Source organism: Vespula vulgaris, chromosome 5 (genome assembly GCF_905475345.1).
Source record: "Vespula vulgaris chromosome 5, iyVesVulg1.1, whole genome shotgun sequence".
Taxonomy (NCBI): Eukaryota; Metazoa; Arthropoda; class Insecta; order Hymenoptera; family Vespidae; genus Vespula; species Vespula vulgaris.
Window position 1 is genome coordinate 8,342,090 of NC_066590.1, and position 15,411 is coordinate 8,357,500.

At 34.5% G+C, this 15,411-nt stretch overlaps 1 protein-coding gene and 2 long non-coding RNA genes across 15 annotated transcripts in view; 1 reads left to right on the top strand and 2 right to left on the bottom strand.

Annotated features, from left to right (window-relative positions):
- Positions 1-5,976: 5,976 nt before the first annotated feature.
- LOC127064002 (alpha-mannosidase 2) overlaps positions 5,977-15,411 on the bottom strand; it is a 192,300-nt gene continuing 182,865 nt past the window's right edge. The window contains exons 7-8 of the mRNA XM_050994452.1: positions 11,380-11,848; positions 5,977-11,146 (exon numbers count right to left, since the gene is read on the bottom strand). Of these exons, the coding sequence (XP_050850409.1) occupies positions 9,004-11,146; positions 11,380-11,848 (2,612 nt within the window). The 3' untranslated portion in view covers positions 5,977-9,003. The remainder of the gene's footprint in view (positions 11,147-11,379; positions 11,849-15,411) is intronic.
- Positions 13,960-15,411, bottom strand: part of LOC127064003 (uncharacterized) — a 10,409-nt gene continuing 8,957 nt past the window's right edge. For all 9 annotated transcript variants that reach the window (XR_007781557.1, XR_007781551.1, XR_007781550.1 and 6 more), the window contains one exon: positions 13,960-15,033. This is a non-coding gene — a long non-coding RNA (uncharacterized LOC127064003). The remainder of the gene's footprint in view (positions 15,034-15,411) is intronic.
- LOC127064007 (uncharacterized) overlaps positions 14,919-15,411 on the top strand; it is a 1,846-nt gene continuing 1,353 nt past the window's right edge. For 4 of the 5 annotated variants that reach the window (XR_007781566.1, XR_007781565.1, XR_007781564.1 and 1 more), the window contains exons 1-2: positions 14,919-15,039; positions 15,294-15,359. This is a non-coding gene — a long non-coding RNA (uncharacterized LOC127064007). Of the gene's footprint in view, positions 15,040-15,293 lie in introns of all 5 variants that reach the window. The other variant, XR_007781563.1, reaches the window with a different exon arrangement.

Consider the following 15,411-nt stretch of genomic DNA (forward strand, 5'->3'; position numbering starts at 1 on the left):
TTTCTTTAATCGCTCTTAAACCCGATGCGACGATGATGCGACAATGATGGATCGTCTTTTCAGGTTCGTGGCGAGGAGGAACGGAACGAAATTGTGTGTCGGGAGGTTTGAAAGGGCGCGTGATAAGTTGCGGGAGTCGTGGCATCGACGTAGAAAAGAGGGTCGATCAATTTTAACCGTTGGACGTCTTCGCAAATTATTTTCGTGAGCTTTAAGCTCTTCGTACGTCGTGATTATTCGATGATTTATTATTATTTTGTCGCCTGTTTTCTTTCCGTATTCCTTCTATCCGCATCATTTGTTCCCGTTCGAATTACTTACTAAAAATGATCAGAACAAAACAGAACAGAAGAGAAGATAGAAGATAGAAGAGAAAAAGAAGGTGAAGAAGAAGACGACGATATTCATCGCGATTAATCTTCCGTTAAACGATGAATACTTCCCTTTCGCCATCCTGTTATGCTTCCGAGGAACTTTGTAATAGCAACAAAAAAGAAACTGTTAGAAACTTTGAAAACAGAAAGTTACTTACTAAGAGGAAAATATAATCATCGGAAATTACCGAACGACGGCCGGATACGTCTTACTTTGCTTTCTTAAGATCAAAATTATTAATAACTGGCCGTGATAGTGATGATGATGCTAGTGGTGGTGATGGTAATGGTGGTGGTGGTAGGATTTGGTTCTCGAAAAACCGACAAACAGAAGAAAGATCGATGGGAGGTATTGAACGAACGATATTGCCTCGAAACTTTGATACGCCGTTTTCATCCTGCTCGAGTTGATGGAGTGGACTTTCAAGTCTTCAACCTTTTTCACGGACACGATGAAACGGAAGCATCGATAAAATACCGATAGTACGTATGTACGTGTGTACGATATATGTACCTATATACGTACGTATGTGTATGATATATGTGCATTCGCTTTGGAAGGATAGAAAAAAGGGGTGAAGAAGAGGAAGAAGAGAAGGGATGTAGAAAAGGAAAAAGAGAAGAGAAGAGCAGAGGGTAGCTCATTTATTTTGCGACTAGAGAATACCGATTTATCTTACCGACGACGCGAACCCATCCTACCTAGAATTTCTTCACTATAAATGGTGATATCCTATTTGGCAATTCTATGAAAGCGATCCAGTTCGATATCGGTAAAAACAAAACTCCTCTTTGGTTTTATGTAATCGATAAGAGAAAGCTATTGAAATAGAATAGAAATGACAAATAATTACTTACCAGAGAGTAGCACTTTAATGATATTTTTATTTATATTTTTTTTTCTCGTGTCTCGATAACAACAACAACAACTTTTTCGGTGGTAATCCTAAAGCAATATATGTAAGTATTCCTTCCAAAGGCTTCATTGTCGAAGTTTTGCTACAAGCTCGGAAGAAGAGTTTTCACTGAATCCGCGGAAAAGGCGCCGCCTTTCGTTTTACTTTGCACCGTAGCAACTTTATTATTGGTAAACAGACTGGCCTTCTTCGCTTCTTTGCCAGCTTCTTCGACTTTTTCTTTTATACCATCTTCCTCGACAACCATCTCCCTTCTCCCACCTATCTAACCTTTACCACTCTATCGTAAAAGATACCATAGCGTTTGTTGAAATATCTATACAGAAACTTTCCCGTAAACTACGAGTTCCAAGTTTTGCCTCTTGCATCTTCACCGAGATCGTCTTCTCTAAAAACGCTGACTCTTTGATCTCTGGCAAAACTTGATTGAATAAACTGGGAAAAAAGACTTGATAAAATATCTACGAAATTCGTAAAGTTCTTTCTTGACACAAGAAATATACTGACACTGTCTCGAATATATATGGTGTACGTGCCTCTCTCTGTCGCGCGCGAACGCGCGCGTATGTTTGTACGTGATTTCAAATGTCGAGTTGAATTAACATGACATACGTACGTGTATTAACAACTTATGTTTTTGTTAACAGAGTTGTTACAAATTATAAAATATATAATTAGATGAATGCAATAAAGATCATAAATATTAATATATAAATAATAAGGTATCATCCTTAAAGTGTTAACAGAGTTATTATAAATTATAAAAGTATGTGATTACATGAGTGAAATGGAAATAATAATAACTATTTAGTAATTTTGATAAAATCACCGACAAATTATTCACAAGAAATTCTTCGAATGATATATATAAATGCAAAGAATAATAGTGGAATAATTTGTTGTTTATATCAAAGGTGATACGATATCGAGATTAGATTTCAGTTTCAGATTAAGTTTCAGTGTTGATTAGGTATGCGCAATACCTCAGATTTCCATAAGTAAGTACTTATCTACTCGTTTAAAAAATAAATGATTGAGATTTGATGACGTCATCGTTCTATGGCAATTTATATAATTCAAGCATACGTCGTAGAACCAAGAGGAAAGGAGATTTTCATTTTACATTTACGAAGAAATAAGATTATCTTTTTTTTTCTATTCTTTTCCCTCTTTTTTGTTTCTTTGATAATTCCCGATAAATAGAAATTGTTGTAATTCAATTTAATTGTTTTAAAATAGGAAGATATTGATATCGATTATCGGTAAAGTCGGTCCCTTCGTACTTTTTCCAAGATTTTTTATTCGACATGTAAAAGAGACAGCAAACGTAAAGTTATAACGATATAATTATAACGATATTCAGGATCGTTTTAAAATAGTCAAGGAATAAATGTTTTAGAATAAATATAATTCCTTTCAAATGCAGTATCTTTGTTCTATTAGAATAAAAAGGAGCAGAGAAGTAATAACGATCGATGTACTTCAAAGAGAATTCGAATGACGTTTGAAAACTTCGTAACAACTTTCAATTCGTTATACGGTCCTTTCTCGAAGGCCATTTTTTGACTTAATCCGGCGGAAAAGTAATAAAAAGTTGCTGCAGTTTTATTATATGCAGTTTCATCCAAAAGGATCGTCTAATTGGCTTCGTAAATCGTATCGTCATTTTTTCTTTTTTTTTTTGTCCTACGAGCAGGACAAAAGTAGGATTATGCAGTTAAAGTCTCGAAGGATAAAAGGCTTTACGTTTTATTCTGACTTTTCTTCTCTTCCTCCCTTTCTTTGTTAATTTATTTTAACCATTGTCTATTTTTATTTCGATTCAATATTTGCATTCGGATATTTTTATCGTTCGCTTGCTACGTGCAAGAAACGAACGAAGAAAGTCGTTCGACGAAGACGATGACGACGACAAAGACGAGAACGATGACACTCGTCAAATTACGGATAAACTTCGCTTACTCGAGGAATGTCTTCGTTATCTAACTTTTAATTACACTCGATTCGATTTCCTTTTTATTGCGAGAACGAAGTTTCAAACACCCAACGAGTTTCACATCGTTCGTTCGTTTATTCGACGTTGCAATCGTGAGTAATTTCTATCTTCCTTCGTTTCGTAAATATTGACCAATCCCAGGATTGTCCTCGCAGTTCATTAATTAACAAATGTGATTCACTTGCTGCTGAGAGATTCGTTGGTTAGATATATACAGGGTGTTATATCGGAATTGATAATACGAGTAGAATGGAAATGATTTTATAAATTAATTCGTAAATGTAAAATAACTTGTTTTTTTAAACGATGCTTTGTTTTTGAGAAAATTGAATTTAAAAATTCTATTGCGTACGTATGCAATTATGGCTAACAATATGACATGGTTGATTGAACGACTTAAGTACATATAATGTCTATCATGTTTGTAAACAATGTTCTGCGACTTTTTCTAATATATTATTTATGTAAGCAATCAGTTTTCATTGATCTATTACGATGACAACATTATAGGTCTCTCGGTGAACCATAATTTATTGTTAGCCGTAATTGCACACGCACAGAGTGAATTTTCGAATTTGAGAATGAAGTTTCTTATAAAAAAAAATCTTCTATATTTCTACATTTTTCTATATTAAATACTCTATTGTCAATTCTACATTTTTGACTTATTTGTTTTATACAGAAACACCTTCTTCTCACTTGTACTATCAGTTTCGAAACACCCTGTATATATTCTATATATATATATATATATATATATATATATATATATATATATATATATCACATAAACTCTGTATCTCTCCGATATCAATTATCGAATTCGTTTTGTTTTATTCAATGATTTACTTTGACGTACTATCGAAGATAGGATTATTCATTTGTTACGAACATTTTAATTATAACTCAACAGGTATTTCGAAAAAATATTTATAACGATCGTTCTACAGAGTTAAAGAACAAAACTTAAAAGGAGACTTTATCGAGTAACGAATTCTTAGAAAAACTAAAAAAAAAAAAAAAAAAAAAAAAAAGAAAAAGAAAAAGAAAAGATAAAAAGAATATATAAAGCGTTCATATTACTTCATTTCTGACGTTTTTCTTTCTCGCCTTTTGACGGTGAAGCCTTTCTCTCCTTCCAACTCACCCTTCTGACATTTTCTTTTGTCTCGCATTTTCTCGATAAGAAAGAGAACTCGGTTGACTTTAGAGGGTGGTTCTCTTTAAAAAGACCGCACGATTTCCCAGTTATTAGGCTTCGATGCACTTTGTCGAGCTAGCTTTCGTCGAGAAGAAAATGTAAATTGGCCTCGAGTCGTGAAAAAAAACGAGAGAGAAAGAGAGAGAGAGAGAGAGAGAGAGAGAGAGAGAGAGAGAAAGGTGGTCGATAGGGCGTTTAACCCCGTTCGTAGAGTTTTACCTCACTCTTCCGTCCTCTTTTCTCGCTTCGAGTATACAACGACGAAGCTAAAATCGACTCGGCTTATTCCAAATTCAATTACGTACACAATGGGAGTCGATATCGCCGGAAGCGTTTATCGGCACGACGAGGGGGCCCGTAGCATTAATGAGAATTATGTCAAGGAATGATATCGATTAACGCTTATAAACCTTGAACGAGGCCGAACACGAGACTGAACTTTCTTAGTATTGCGATTAGGCATGTTTCAATGTTTTTTATTTTTTCTTTATAAGAGAAAATTAAAAAATTTCTATTTCCTGCTCTTTCTTTTCTTTTTTTTTTTTTCTAATCGATCTCGTTTATTTTTAATTAAAAATGTTTTAAGCAGTTTTTCTAATTGAAAATCGTTATTAAGATTTTATGTTTAACTTTGAAATCTTATAATTATGGATAGTTCTCTTATTTTGTTGTTATTATTATTATTATTTTGTTAAAAAATACGATTTTGATCGGTTTTTTTCTTCGAAAAAAAACTTTTCATATATAGTAAGTAGTATATATTATCTTTGTATAATTGAAACATAATGAAATAAATAAATCGATTCCTTTAAATTGTTCTTTTTTCGATCTCGTGGCACCGAGAAATAATTCTTTATATATTCACTTTTTCGATTTATCTACCGAAGCGATCTTAAACGATCGACACTTTTCGCTAATTTCATCTTTTTCTTGTCAAAGCTGGTGAAAGCTAGACGACAAAAAATAAAGAAAAAAAAAAAAAAAGAAAAATAAAAGAAGTAGGGAAGAAAACGTATGGTTAGACTTATTACGTTTGAGTACTTTTTATAACTTGCTTTCACCCCTTTTACTCTCGTCATTGCGTGATTCTCATTCATTTTCATCGTTGATTATCGTACTCGTCGTCGTCTTGGTCGTTGTCGTTGAACGGAATGTCCGTACGATCGCATAGAATTTCTAATATATCCCAGCACTGCGTGCAACGAGTCCATCAAATTTTAATAATGACCGCGACGCCAGTGAGAATCTCGTGAGTCTCGGTTCAATCGAGAAAGAGTTCTCGTGTTCTTGTAAAACGAACTTTCCTTCTATTTTTTTTTATTTTTTTTTTTTACATATGTACGTATCTACCGTTTCTTTCCACTTCTCTGGCAAATGCGAATGCTACTTTTTTATTCTTTTTATTCCCGTCTCTCGCTAATTCCCATTTCAATTTCGTTTAAGTAACTTGGAACTTATATATGGGTTAGCAGTATACCACGCGATTAATTAAAATACATCGCTTACTATCTTTATTTAATAAATATAATATTACATCATAACATAAGGAATATCGCGTATTTTTTTTTCTTTTTTTTTTGTTTTTGTTATTTATTAATCGTCGTCGTTGCTTATTGAAATAGTTCGCAGAAAGTATGCAAATTATGTTCTCGAGCAACGCCGATATATATATATATATATATATATATATATATTTATTTATAATATATATTTATATATATATTTTTATATATTTATATTTTTGTATATTTATTTATGTATATACGTATATATACATATACATATATATATATATACATACATATATATTTTTTTTCTTTATTTCCATATAGAATTCTTTTTCTCTAGAGACAGCACAAACACAGATTATTTTACAATATCGTTACAAAGGCCAGGACGAGTCGTCGTTGATCCCTCCATTGGCCTTTCGCATTTCCCTCTTTAAAGAGGATACTTTAACCACAAAATTATCGAGAATCGTTCATTGCAGATATCGCAATTTCAAATGCTTGATTAATTCGAACAAATATACAGAATGTTCACGTCGAGTTTGCAGCTCGACGTAAAAAGTTCGTTCCTTTGTTTTTATAGCGTATCTGCGTTGACAAAGCAGATCTCTTTCGATTCTTATTTTTTTCCTCATTTGTCTTTTCTATTTATTTGAGCGGAGGGAAAAAATAACACTGGCAAGATCGATTTTGGTGTTGGAAAATAATCGAGAAAGAAGAATGAAGTACTTTTACATCGTAATTTTAATAGAATTTTTATCAGTCGATCCTTCGAAGGAATGGAATTTTTTAGCGAAAGCAAATTCTGCCTTGCGATCGTGCCATTGTAAATATCGTAAATTCCTTTCATGTTTCTCGTTACATCGCAACTTAACGATTTTGTCGATAATAATCATCTATTTACATATACATTATATATATATATGTATGTGTATATATATATATATATATATATATATATATATATATATATAATCTATAAACACATTTTTGCATTGGCTCGCATCGTTTAAACCCGTGTTGCGAGTATTCGCGTAAAAAGCTGAGCCTCTGAATAAGAACATTGCATTTTTTTTTTAAGTTCAACATATCGCACCGTAAAGTGGAAGAAATTTCATTGAGATTTGAATATTCATTTTTTGCTATTCGTATTGTACTTAAAAGCACTTGTCGAAGACGTTCACGAAGTTGATCTTTACTTAATGACGTTGTTATGAATAAAAATTATAAAAGAGAAAAATGATTAAAAATGTTTTTAGAATCGTTTTTAAATATATGTAAAAGTAATAGAAAGATATTTATTAAAATTGATAATTTCAATTTCAGTTTAGACCAACGCGACGTTAAATTCACCAGGAATGTGCGACGTTATTGTTAATTATTCTAATATTTACATGAGCTCGTCGTCTAATTGGTGAACGTCGGTTACGTACAACTTTTCGTTTCAATCTTTTTAAAAAGTAAAATAAAAAGAATATATACATACATAAAAGATAACGTCATATTCGTTTGATCGCTTCATTGAATTCAATTGAATTCGTTTTGAGGTTGATATTGGAAGAGTTTAAAAACGCCCTAATTTAGTACGTTCAAATTAGATATTCTTTTTCTATGGAAAATTTAAATGATCTCCAAATATATACACACACACATATATATATATAAGATCATTCAGATATATATATATTTTTTATTTTGCTAGAAATCAAATTTCATTCGAATTTTTCGGTTAATTTTTGTCCAAATATTAACGAATTAAAAAATTGAGAGATAACATGTATCACATTTGAAAGAAGTACGTACATATGTATGTTCGTATATACGTATGTACATATGTCTACATTTTTCGGAAGAACATTCGATTCGACATAATCAAGAGGTTATTCTTTCAACGAGAAAAAAAGCGCACGCGAGCGCAATAGAGACCGAGAGAAAGGGACAGAGTTGGCGATAAAACGTTTGGCATAAGAAAATAGGTGCATATCATTTACATTATTTTCTTATCGTAATATACGATCTACGGTAAAGTTATGGCTTGATATGTACAATGTCTCTATATTTTCCGTTTCTCGACGATTCTTTTTCGTATCTATCGACATTCCCAATTTTATGATTGGTGAGAATCTTTCGTATTGACTTCGATAAAAATTTAAAGAAACTCGTCGGAAACGTATACGTCATATTTAAAGTCAGTATACTTTCTCTCTTCTCGCCACTTCCCCTTTCTCTCTTTACTTTTTTTTTTCTTTTTTTTTAGGATCATCCACGTTTCTTCGGCAATGATAATACAAGATAAAATGAATAAATTTCGTCAATAATACAAATTTTTCTTCGAATTTTATGCTATTAACTATTTCTTTTTAGATTCATCGGTAAGGTAGAATTCTTTATATCTTCGAGCGACAATAGACCGACCGAATTTTTTCTTTCTTTTTTAATTTTTTTTTTTAAATAATATGATTAAAAATCTATAAGTACAATGTAAAAGTTTTGAAGGTAGATTGAAACTCGTTAAACTCGTTATCATTGCATTTGGTATTGATTCTCGTGTTTATCATTTCGAAAGAATGAAATTCGGTTTTCAACAAACGATTTCTCGGTCCGAAAAAATTTGAACAATAGCTAAATCGATCAATGTACATTTGCGGACGATAATGTTATATAAATCGGTGTTTTGACTCTCGAATAATTTTATTTCTATCCGAAAATGTATTGGATCGATCGGAAGAAAATGTTCGATTGATCGTATTCGTTAAGGCGCACGATTTTAATTCGCACATTACGAATGTTTGGTGCGTAATAAGATTATATTTACAAAAATCTTCGTCGATCGAACGAATGAGTTTAGCCAGTATCGAATGATCGGCAGTGTTCTCTTAAAAAAAAAAGAAAAAAAAAGAAGAAAAAAGAGAGACCAATTCTTTAAAGTCCTTCCTCGGTTCTAACAAAGTATATTATGACCACTTTCATATATGACGATATATTGAACCGAGAGAGAAGCTTAAGATCATTGAAGGAAATTAACATTAAACGTTTCGACTTCCATTGGCTTTAATCCAATTTCTTGAAGACCGTCCGTCAAATGATGTTTTGTTTTTGTACCTGTCAAAGATGTTTTCGTGACGTTTAGTTTAGACAACTTGAAGAACGTCGTGCTTTGCGATAATCGATCGCTCAAAGGACAATGTTTTAGGGTTATGTCAGCGCCAACTGAACAGCTGTAACCTTGTCTATGCAAAACCATCAGAGCGTTGTTAACTGGAAAATGTGGCAGTTTTTGATCGTGATTTGTCCTCAAGTTGAGTAAGTGAAGATCACAAGGGAAACTTTGACTAAGAAGCCTAACTTCTGGCGTCATAATGATTTCCGATTCGGTTCCATCGACTACGAAGATATTTACAGGATAGTTCAAGGCATTGCTAAGATGATTGGCAAACAGAGATGGCTTCGAGTACTTATCCCTAACACCCACGATATCCTCGAGTAATAACCAATGTTTTATTACAGTTCTTCTATTGTCCAAAAGACCCTCGCCCATTCCTCTGGAGTCATCATAGAGTGTCCTTCTATCCAGCATAACTTCGAGCCATCCTGGTTGATAACTGGCTGCACCTTGACAGTGGTTAACCAATAAAGTTAATCTGTGATTGGTGTCCTCGATGTAAGCCATCGTCGTTATGGGGTAATAATTACCCTCTATACCAATTCTCTCTATTTTCCTTCTTTTTATCATTTGATGTCCATTCAGATCGGTATAGATCTCAGGTGGTTCACCGTTCATTATGTCAGTTTGAAGTCTCATAAACATCTCGGTCTCACGATTCTTCGGTGGTGTTTCGAAGTCAACGATGTTCCTGAGATATATTGCTTCGCCCAAGCCACCGTCTCTGTGATATATCGCCACATGATGAGTCAATAATTTACCATATTCGACCGTTAAACGTGAACTTAGGCTGCCACTGATGATATAAATCTTTTGATGCGGTGTGTAAGCCTCCAGTACGTCCTTATCTGTATCACGTAAATTTGGATCCGGCATGAATAGGTAAGCGCCACTATGGAATTGTGCCGATGGATATGCGGCAAATTGTATGGCGCATTGCATTATCTTACCGGTTGATTTTTTTGCAACACGTTTTAAGAAACCGGTTTGACCATCGAAGAGCAATTTCATCCTATGATTTTCCAATTGTACGTCTCCGATTTGCATTGGTTTTATCGTGAAAACATTGTCCTTACCACATCTACTGCAATAGATCGTAGATATCGCGTCCATAGAGACTTTGTCCACTTGTTGCAGATGGTAGGTCGCTATCGCAAGCGGTTTCAATTCTGCCACGAAGAGGAGAACGTAAACGTCGTGCGTAATGCTTGTAGCGTTCATCACTGGTGCTATCTGGTAAGGTATCGGGTTCTTTTGTGGATCCAACACTCGTACCTTGTACGAAGTAACCTTTAGACTGATCACCTCCTGTCTTGGTTGAGCAAGAGGATTGAATAGAACGATCTTTCGTGTCTCTTGGTCATTCATGTTGATTGGTATCTTCTTTGGGAGTTTTTCATAGCTGTCTCTATCAGATTCCGCCAAGACGTAGACAGAGTTTGGTTTGTTAGTTGTAGCAGCTAACGATTGAATCGCGAAACTTTGCAAGCTGGTAGTGTCGGAGATTGATTCAAAGAGTTTCAACGCGTAATCCTTCATCACAAATGATTTGGAAGTTCCCGTGATAGCGTCGTGGTGTTGAAACAATCCAAGATTTCTTCTAGCCTTCACAAGTTTCTCGAAATATGTCTCGTAGAGTTTTATGTCTTTTCTCGATTGTTTAGCTACGTTCAAAGCGATGGTATAAAGTATTTCGGCTGATCTCAAATTAGCTTCCAACTCTCGATCAAGAATCTTCATGTATGGTCTTGTTGTAAAGTAACCGCTCCAATAAGCTGGTCTACCCTCGCTGAAAATATCCGAATAGACGAAGAAATCTCCCTTTAAGGTGGGGAATTTTTCTACTCGTTTCTGAATTTCTTGGAAGTAATCTTTCGGGGTACCAAAGATTACCTCGGCGTTATATTCTTCCTTGCGACTGTTTATGTAATCCATGAGGATTTTGTAATTCGTATACTGCTGGTCCCATTCGATCGCATGATCGTACCTGGATAGAAGAAAGATATTAAAGATGAGAATAGAGATAGTAAACGTATATTATACATATGTAACTTGCACGTCGATCATATATTGCGAATACATAATTGTTGGTAAGTTATGAAATATTGACAAGAATGAAAAATATTGGATCGATTCGTAATAATAACTGCTATTTTATGGTAATATTTATTAATTTATAATAATAGTAATTATTTATGAATAAATTCAATAATAGCTAACCTGAAATCATCTCCGAGAGGCATCAATACGACATTGTGATTGAAGAGAGAACCAGTTCTCGAATATTGTTCCAAAAGTAATTCGGCCATTTGTTTGACGTTATTCGGTGTGATTTCAACTGCTCTAACAGAATATTCGGTGTATTCGCCTCGTATCTTACGAAAATCGAAGTTGAGACAAACGTGTGGATGTGGTCCGCAGGAGTGTTTGATGTTGTAGATGTCGAAGGGTTGATTGTGCGTCAACATGTCGGCGTTACCATTCTGATCCCACGGTTGGAGCCAAATGAAGTCACCGTACTGTTTCTTCGCAAACCATTGTTTCCAAGCGTAATGTATTCTTTGAATTACCGTTCCCGTCGCGCCAGAAGCTTTTAGGAAATAAGGAATCGTTCCACCATGACCGAATGGATCGACGGACCAACCAGACTCTGGAGTCACGTCTAGATTCGTCTTCAGCCATTGATGTCCTGCAAAAGTAATTGAGTCGATCCTATTAGTGATAAAATATTCATCTATCAATTGACATTTTGTTTTACTTGGATTGAATTATGTTTATGACATAATTATTTATTACCGAGTATAAAATCTTAACGAATTTAATTTATATCGATTAAATTCAAAGCGTTATTCTTAGGATCTCTGTTTTTAATATATAAAAGATAGTTTATAGCGAAAATTATTGTTTCCTATTCTCGCGATATTATACAAGTTTTATTAAATCAAACTATCATATTAGATATAATTATTTTTTATGTAATTACCAAACATAATAAAAAAGATTAAATTATACGAAGGTAACGAACGAATTATTTTAGAAACTCTGTTATACCACGAATATGCCTGAAGAGGGCCAGCTGGTGCAGGATATTTCCGAGCTCTGTTAATTATTTCGAACAGAGGCAAGGTGCATAATTATCGCGTAGTCGGAAACTCAAAGTACACGATTCTATTACATCAATTTCTCGTTGAGAAGGAATACCGACGACTGTCCGACTTGATATACCAGAAAATGTTGCTATTATATGCATACATATACATATGTATATACATACATTCGGATGTATAGGATGTCATTCATATTTGTATATATATGTATATACATGCACTATATGCATGAAAAAATATACAAATGAATAAATGAATAATAAATTAACATCGTTGAAAATATTCCTCCTATAATTATTAAACAAAAGTTTTAAAAGTTTTACGAAAAATAAAAACTAAGAATTGATATTACTATCTTGTTAATGCTTATAAATTAAACGTCTTTAATATCGATAATAGGAAAGATCTAATTCAATAGAGAGAAAGAGATAGAAGCAGAACAGGAAGTTACGACGAGAGAAACCACGAAATTAATCCCACAGGAAGATCAGGATGCGAGTGGAAGATGGAGAGGGGGAGGTGGGTCGTTGAGATGGGTTAACAGAATTACCCCAAAGTCTGCGACGGTTAAACGATATATCCTGCCCTTTATGTTATCCACAACGAGAAGGAATATTAAGAGGATATCAGAAGTTATGTCTTTGTTATATCCGTTCGATTGTTTATCAAGTTAACCTTACTATACCAACGAATCATGGATATTCGTCACAGTAAAGCTCGTATTGGATCTTCGTTAATAATATTAAAAGAATTAAAAGCCATAACCAATAATAATCCTCAGTGAATTGTTATCTGGTTATCTCGTACAGTTGGTTACCATTTTATTCTTTTAATCCATTCTTTTCTCGAATTTCATGATTATTTTGTAACTACAAAATGAGATATCATTAATTATAACCACCGTTGGTTATAATTAAATTCTTATCGAATAATCTCGTTATTTCAGGTGGTAAAGCGATATTTTTCGCATATGAAACGAATCATTCGTCGATACGAAAGAATTTAACGTTTTCAAGAAAAAAACAAAAAAAAAAAAAAGAGAAAAGGAAAAGAAAAAGATTTTAATGATATCGAACGAAATTATCTTCGATGCGAGTATCTTGATATCGGATGCAACGACGTTTTTATTTCTTGACGAAAAATTCGATAGATGGTTCAAGACAACAGGAACATAATCGTCGTTGATTTATCAGTGAACAAATCTATTTTCCCTCTCTCTCTCTCTCTCGCTCTCCCTCCACCTATCTATATCCCCTTCTCGTCAATACACGCTATAACACGTGGGAGTTAATCCAGATCCGTGGCCACAGAATTCAGAATACATTTCACGGTTGGTACTATTCGTGCATGTTCCTACACGCATGAACGCACCTAGTAGCAGGAAGGTCTTGGTTTCGCAGATTCCTGGATTAGCTATCACGATAATTCTCCGATTATATATTAATTTCATTTTTGAGAAAGTATTTCAGTATGAAGAATCATAAGAATCTATGAAATTTGGCAAATTATCCTATACGTTCGGAAAAAAATTTAGCATAGGGATCTAGAGAATATTTAAGGAGAAGAATAATGAAATGATATCTCAATGAAGATCATAAAATATCGTTGGATCGAACTTTGACTTTTTTTTTTAGCAGGTCAAACGTCTGCGAAAAGTAAAAGAAAAAAGAATAACTAACGAAAAGTTAAAAAAAAAAGTTTCAATCTAATATTGATAAGTTTAACTGTTACAGTGTAAAGATCAAAAAGAGACAGAGATAGAGAAAAAGAAAGATAAAGTGAATTTGAAAATTCGTATTAAATATTAACTCCTATAACTGAAGATAGGACAGTAAAGCTAGAGAGCTCGAGAAAGAAAGAAAGAGAGAGAGAGAGAGAGAAGTAACATCTAAAATTGGCTCGTATGGAGATATTCTCTAACGTATAAATATACACATATAGATCTAACTAACTTTGCCAGAGAGCCTGAGAAATGTATGGCAGATGGGGTAAAAGTTGGTACAAGGAAAGGGATGAGTAGACTTAGGTACAGTAACGTTAGGAGGGAATGACAGTGTGTCGCCTATCATATTCCCCAAGATTACGGCTTAATATAGGTTGCAGAGAAAGGCTTCCAGGTTGCGTGGATGCGTCATTTGCTGTGGCACACGCTAAGCCATCCCTTCACATAACCCCAATCCACGTACTTTCCTATCTGCGAAGAGTTCCTGATAATTCTCTATCTCTCTCTCTCTCTTTATCTCTCACACTAACTTCCTCTTTCTCCCTCACTCTCTTCATCAATCCGCCCACCTACGATAAATCATTACCATGAAACTTGTTATTACTATACATTTGCATCCGGATCCCATAACAAAGCAAGAGGTGGCACGTGAAACACTGCCACCTCCAGGTAAGTTATTGTCTCCTGTTCAGAATTCAGAGCTTCGATGAAGCATTCAATTTTCCCGCAAACCAGGGTTTGTATCAGGATCACATGACAGAGCTAGAGATGGCACGTGAAATCCTGCCACCTCCAGGTAAGTTATTTTCTCCTGTTCAAAATTCAGAGCTTCGCTGAAGCATTCAATTTTCCCGCAAACCAGGTTTTGTATCAGGATCACATGACAGAGCTGGAAGTGGCACGTGAAATCCTGCCACCTCCAGGTAAGTTATTTTCTCCTGTTCAAAATTCAGAGCTTCGCTGAAGCATTCAATTTTCCCGCAAACCAGGTTTTGTATCAGGATCACATGACAGAGCTAGAGGTGGCACGTGAAATCCTGCCACCTCCAGGTAAGTTATTGTCTCCTGTTCAGAATTCAGAACTTCGATGAAGCATTCAATTTTCCCGCAAAGCAGGGTTTGTATCAGGATCACATGACAGAGCTAGAGGTGGCACGTGAAATCCTGCCACCTCCAGGTAAGTTATTGTCTCCTGTTCAGAATTCAGAACTTCGATGAAGCATTCAATTTTCCCGCAAAGCAGGGTTTGTATCAGGATCACATGACAGAGCTAGAGGTGGCACGTGAAATCCTGCCATCTCCAGGTAAGTTATTTTCTCCTGTTCAAAATTCAGAGCTTCGATGAAGCATTCAATTTTCCCGCAAACCAGGTTTTGTATCAGGATCACATGACAGAGCTGGAAGTGGCACGTGAAATCCTGC